The sequence below is a fragment of the Coffea arabica genome, chromosome 2e (assembly GCF_036785885.1).
Source record: "Coffea arabica cultivar ET-39 chromosome 2e, Coffea Arabica ET-39 HiFi, whole genome shotgun sequence".
In the NCBI taxonomy this organism is placed as follows: Eukaryota; Viridiplantae; Streptophyta; class Magnoliopsida; order Gentianales; family Rubiaceae; genus Coffea; species Coffea arabica.
Genome location: NC_092313.1, coordinates 24,944,336 through 24,950,115, shown reverse-complemented (window position 1 = coordinate 24,950,115; position 5,780 = coordinate 24,944,336). Strand labels below are relative to the sequence as shown.

At 37.5% G+C, this 5,780-nt stretch overlaps 3 protein-coding genes across 4 annotated transcripts; 1 reads left to right on the top strand and 2 right to left on the bottom strand.

Annotated features, from left to right (window-relative positions):
• Nucleotides 1–1,102, top strand: LOC113729525 (acidic endochitinase-like). Its single transcript, XM_027253814.2, has one exon. The coding sequence runs from the start codon at nt 46–48 to the stop codon at nt 937–939; it is 894 nt and encodes a 297-aa protein (XP_027109615.1). The 5' UTR covers nt 1–45; the 3' UTR covers nt 940–1,102.
• An 853-nt stretch (nt 1,103–1,955) lies between these two features.
• LOC113728463 (uncharacterized) lies at nt 1,956–2,963 on the bottom strand. Of its 2 annotated transcripts, none has more exons than XM_027252868.2 (2): nt 2,765–2,963; nt 1,956–2,491 (listed from the first exon to the last, which is right to left on the bottom strand). In XM_027252868.2, exon 2 carries the CDS (start codon nt 2,469–2,471, stop codon nt 2,199–2,201), a length of 273 nt encoding a protein of 90 aa, XP_027108669.1. In that variant the 5' UTR covers nt 2,472–2,491; nt 2,765–2,963; the 3' UTR covers nt 1,956–2,198. The 2 variants fall into 2 exon arrangements, with proteins under 2 accessions (XP_027108669.1, XP_027108668.1); XM_027252867.2 differs by lacking the exon at nt 2,765–2,963 and adding an exon at nt 2,618–2,756.
• Nucleotides 2,964–4,400: 1,437 nt separating this feature from the next.
• Nucleotides 4,401–5,541, bottom strand: LOC113729695 (acidic endochitinase-like). The gene has a single exon (XM_027253947.2). It carries the CDS (start codon nt 5,405–5,407, stop codon nt 4,514–4,516), a length of 894 nt encoding a protein of 297 aa, XP_027109748.1. The 5' UTR covers nt 5,408–5,541; the 3' UTR covers nt 4,401–4,513.
• Between the last annotated feature and the right edge of the window lie 239 nt (nt 5,542–5,780).

The following is a 5,780-nucleotide window of genomic DNA, read 5'->3' as shown; positions in this document are numbered from 1 at the left end:
AACGTCCAAGCACTGCAAATTGAAGAACATAAATTCTTACCACAAATGGCATCTAAACCAGCAACTTCAGCAACATTCTCCTTCTTGTTTCTGTTAGCATTTGCTGTGGGTTCTAATGCTGGTGAAATAGCTATCTACTGGGGTCAGAATGGAAATGAAGGCACATTAGCAGATACTTGTGCCTCCGGGAACTATGATTTTGTGAACTTAGCTTTCCTTTGTACATTTGGTAATGGACAGACTCCTCAACTCAACCTTGCAGGTCACTGCGATCCATCAGTCAATGGCTGCACCGGTTTGAGTTCTGATGTCAAATCTTGCCAAGCCAAAGGAGTCAAGGTCATTCTCTCCATTGGAGGAGGAGCAGGGAGCTATTACCTTGCCTCTGCAGAAGATGCCCGACAAGTTGCAACTTACTTGTGGAACAACTATTTAGGAGGACAGTCATCTTCACGGCCCTTAGGTGATGCTGTTTTGGACGGGGTTGATTTTGATATCGAAGGAGGAACAAACCAATACTGGGATGTTCTTGCAAAATATCTTTCTGCTTATAGCAACCGCGGCAAGAAAGTTTACTTAACAGCAGCACCTCAGTGTCCTTATCCTGATGCATGGGTTGGAGGTGCACTTCAGACTGGTCTTTTCGACTATGTTTGGGTACAATTCTACAACAATCCTCCATGCCAATATTCTGGTGGAGATTTGAGCAACCTTGAGGATGCGTGGAAGCAATGGACATCCATCCCTGCAGGGAAGGTCTTCCTTGGATTGCCAGCTGCTCCCGATGCAGCTGGAAGCGGCTTTATTCCTGCTACTGATCTTACCTCACAAGTGCTTCCTGCAGTTAAGGACTCTGACAAGTATGGAGGTGTTATGCTGTGGTCTAAGTATTATGATGATGAAACTGGATATAGTAAATCCATCAAGGGTGATGCCTAAAAAAATCCTTGATGTTAGGCATCTGTAAACTTTAACTCCTTGAAGTGTCATGTAAATGTGTCCAGCTTGTGTCTATAATCATTTGTTTCCTGTCTACGTTCATGTGAGTATGTGAGAGCTTGTTCTTACTTCTTAATGGAATTTAAGCGGCTTTTAAGGACAACTAGTATCTGTGTAAATTCATTAAAGGGCTTCACTTTGCCAAAGGTTCAGTGCTAGTTTGATCCACGGTCTTTCTTACTTCATTGGAAAAGACTAGGAATCCATGACTGCCAATGTATAGTGAAACAAATGTTACGTCTGCGAATATTCATGAGTATAGATGATGTTGCAATGGCACTTCTTCTGGAACCCTGCACATTCACTCAAAAATCGATCCATTTTCAATTTTGTCATTTATAACTTTCTAGCGCATCTCAGTGGCTTCACTTTGCACCCCTTTTATCTTCCGTTCAAGAATGTTATTTGCATGGAATTCAATTCACCACTGTATTTGGCAAATCGGATGCCTTTCTTGATCTTCTGAGCAGTATGGTTTTACATTCCTTATGCGCCAATTTGTGAATTTGGCAAGTTATAAATCAGATCTTTTTCCATTCTCCACAGCAAGTGCAGGGTCTTGTACTGAAATCTTTGATTGCGTATTTTGCAAAGTTAAACCATTATTTCTCTATGCATCATCCAAGCTGTTATCTGGTAACGAACACGGGCACACCACATTTACCTTGTCTTTTCAGTCACAGATAACTCCAGAGTGCATAGAAATTATGAAGTACATTTCTAGAATCATTATGCTGAAACCATCCACTTGAGATCTCCCACTAATCACTGGAGTGCATGACTGCAACTTCAAATTGCAGTAACTTTCATGGGAAATGAACCAGAGAGCATGTCATCGTAAAATTCAGCAACAGGATCAAGTATGCTCAATTAAATGGCTATACAGACCTATCTAATAGCTCAATTTTAGAAGGCTGAGAGAATATGAGTTTTTGCAGAACCATAGGCAACCCACAAGACAGAATTTGTTGAGAGATTCAGAAATTTCCAATCGAACAAATCCGAGAAGCTCCATCATCTTCCCATCTTAGTTCAAAAGAAAGTAAAATTGGACACACACACAAAATAATAATAATAATAATAAAATAAAATAAAACTACCTAGTACCTACTCTCTAAGAACACAACTAAGTTAGCATCTCTCAACAGTAATTCCACTTGCTTAGTCCATAGGAAGTGATATAGACATCCATCACTCATTTACTGGATGTGCTTTGGGATTTCACCTTTCCTCAACAGAGATAGAGAGTACTCTGCGGCATCTATAAGGTCCTCAATGTTGTGGATGGATCGTTCTTCAGAACCCAGCATAAAGATTGCACGAACTTCGGCTTTCTTGGACAATCTAGCAGCCAAATTCAAAGGCAAAGCAGGCGAGTTGAGGCTCCTTAAAATCTGTCTATACAGTGAAAGCACTCTTCCTCTGTTTCTTGCTAAGTCCTCTGCTGTTGCCCATATCAGACCCTTTGCCATCTCGCACTGATCACTCTCTCCTGTACAAGAATAGCAGCACCATTAGCGTGGACATTATATCAAACACTTGGTGTGCAATAAGAAAAAACTGTCCCAATTGCTAAACCATCAACGATTCCCATATAGGTTAAACTTCTTGTTCTTACTAGATGTGAAATGTGGTAATTGGGTTTCTATAAAGAGGTGCTGAAACTGTGATTGGATTAGCCTGCTTTCGCCTTCTTCTCAGGTGTATATTAAAATAGATGGAGAAATTATTTTCATTAATCTACCTTACTAAATGATTAAATTACCTATGAGCTATGATAAAATAATAATCGTGTCAATATTTTTTTGACCAAGCAATAGTTTCACCAACAACGTGGTGGTTCTTATAAAATATGTAGTAGCCAGTAATCAAGCAAATTGTAATACATAATTTCTATATCTTTTTGTTTTTCACAATTTTTGAAGAAAATAAATCCTATTTGATTAGGCATATTTTATATATATAAAAAAAATCTAGCAAGGGAGGGGTGAGATTTAAGAAGCGAGGAAGGGACAAAGGAATTAGAATCCAAAACTGTTCTAAGACTTCAATCTTTGCTACTATTTATTTGATTAGGCTTGAAAAGGCATATAATATTGGTATAATTACATTTGATCCTTAACATAACATGAATATCAATAGCATAAATTGACACTAAAGTATTTAATTGTATGATTGTATCATATAACTTTATTTATCACATGGAAAAGATAGGGTCAACTAAACTCTGAAGTGCACATATTGTCAAGAATTATAATAACCACAGAGTAAATTTTTGTCTACGTGAATAGTATATATACTATTACCGTTAGATCCATGCCATATATGTAAAATTTGAATTTTAAATTTAAATTTTGCATAATTATTATTTATCTAATGTTGGCCGTGTGTAGGAACGACTAATCCACAACGAAATAGGACTTTTTATAAAACAAAGAAAAAGACATTTTTAATCTTTCAAATGTGTACGCAAGCTTATTTCTTATTTCATTGATATTAAATTAATAGAAATCATGAGTATATTCGAAAAGTCTTAATTGAGTGCTTGGAGCAATAATATTTCTTTGAAGAAGTCTATTGAAAGAATTAAAGAATCATTTATTGCTTACCCTTAGCTTGTTTGGGAAAGATTCCAAAACACCCTTTACTTGATACTCAAAAAGGCAAATATAATATAGTGGTGGAATTGAAGCATGAGGGAAAATAGTTAGTACATACCATTGAACCACATTAGCTGCCCAAATGATTTAGGTGAAGTCTTGGACATGGAATCTTGTTAAATTCATCAAGTTGATCTATGTGATTTCTATTTTATTGGCACTTACAATTTATAATTAAACCAAGATTTAAAAAAATCAGTATTCATTAATAAGTGAATTGGCAACCAAAATCTCAAGAAGGGTTATTGAAAATTAGGGAATTATTAACATTTTTGGACAAAATTTTTAGGGCAAATTACACTTTACCCCGTGTGGTTTAGCATTTTTTTACATAACCCCCCTATGGTTTCAAAAGTTATACATAATTCTCTCATGATTTGGATTAAAGTGTTAAAGTGAGGGAAATAGTCATTTGTAACGGAACTTCTAAAAATGTCGAAATTACCCTTATAAATACATGACACATTAATCTCGTATGATTTTTATATTTTACCATATAACCCCCTTATGGTTTAATATTTTACCATATAACTCCCTTATGATTTTTAAAATATATACATAACCCCCATTGGTTAATAAATAATTTTCAACTTTACATAAGGGTATTTTTGACATTTTAGGTGACACCATTAAGAATGATCATTCCCGTCACTTTGACACTTTAATCCAAACTATGAGGGGTTATGTATAGCTTTTGAAACCATAGGGGGGTTATGTAAAAAAATACTAAATCACAGGGGATAAAGTGGAATTTGCCCAAATTTTTATTATACCGATTGACAGCAAAGGACACCGTAGAATCATACATTTCATGCTCAGTCCACGGGTGAAAACAAGAAGAAGTTGTTTAGTGTTTAGACATGACTCTTAATGGAATTGCTATATCCAGTTTGGTCATCGTAAAACTTAGACCACAGCATAACGCCTCCATACTTGCTGGAACCCTTGATTGCAGGAAGCACTTGCGAGGTAAGATCACCAGCAGGAATGAAGCCACTTCCAGCAGCATCAGGAGCTGCAGGCAATCCAAGGAACACCTCCCCAGCTGGGATTGAAGTCCATTGCTTCCATGCATCCTCAAGATTCCTCAAGTTCCCACCAGAATACTGGCATGGAGGATTGTTGTAAAATTGTACCCAAACATAGTCGAAAAGACCCGTCTGAAGGGCACCTCCAACCCAAGCATCAGGATAAGGACACTGAGGTGCTGCCGTCAAATAGACCTTCTTTCCGCGTTGGCTATAAGCAGAGAGGTATTTGGCAAGAACATCCCAGTACTGGTTTGTTCCTCCCTCGATGTCGAAGTCGATTCCATCTAAAACAGCATCCCCTAAAGGCCTTGATGATGAATGTCCTCCCAAGTAGTTGTTCCACAGGTATGTTGCAACTTGTCTGGCATCCTCAGCAGAGGCAAGATAGTAACTCCCTGCACCTCCTCCTATGGACAGCATCACCTTGATTCCTTTGGCTTGGCAGGATTTGATTTCGGAACCCAAACCTGTGCAGCCATTGACAGATGGATCGCAATGGCCTGCGAGATTGAGTTGAGGAGTCTGTCCATTGCCAAACACACAAAGGAAAGCCAAGTTCACAAATTTGTAGTTCCCTGTGGCACAGGTTTCAGATAATGTACCCTCGTTTCCATTTTGACCCCAGTAGATGGCTATTCCACCTGCATTAGAACCGAGTGCTACTGATAGCAATACTAACAAGGAAAATGCAACTGAAGTCTCTGATTTGGATGCCATTATTTGTATTGACAGGAAGGTTGATGGACGTGGGTATTTATAGAATAGAGCGTGCAAATCCCATGTAATATAATCAGGATTGGGGCACAATAGCAACAATTAATTTAAGTTCAAACATCAGGATACCGTACACGGGGTTCTTGAATCTTGACATGATTAATTGGTCAGAAGTATGTGTCCATGTTTATTGCTGCATATATTGACTCTTATTTAGTTTTCTACTTATGCACGTCGAGTCATTTCAATATTGTGAAATGACTCGATATGCAATGTCTCTATTTTATTGGATAGTAAATTATTTGAGATAATTTTTTTGAACAAATAGTGTAATGCGTTTTTAGATGCGATGTATATAAGATAAAATAGTAATCAG

Coding starts and splice junctions, on each gene's coding strand:
- LOC113729695 (XM_027253947.2), bottom strand. CDS start 5,407: ATGGCATCCAAATCAGAGACTTCAGTTGCATTTTCCTTGTTAGTATTG.
- LOC113729525 (XM_027253814.2), top strand. CDS start 46: ATGGCATCTAAACCAGCAACTTCAGCAACATTCTCCTTCTTGTTTCTG.
- LOC113728463 (XM_027252868.2), bottom strand. CDS start 2,471: ATGGCAAAGGGTCTGATATGGGCAACAGCAGAGGACTTAGCAAGAAAC.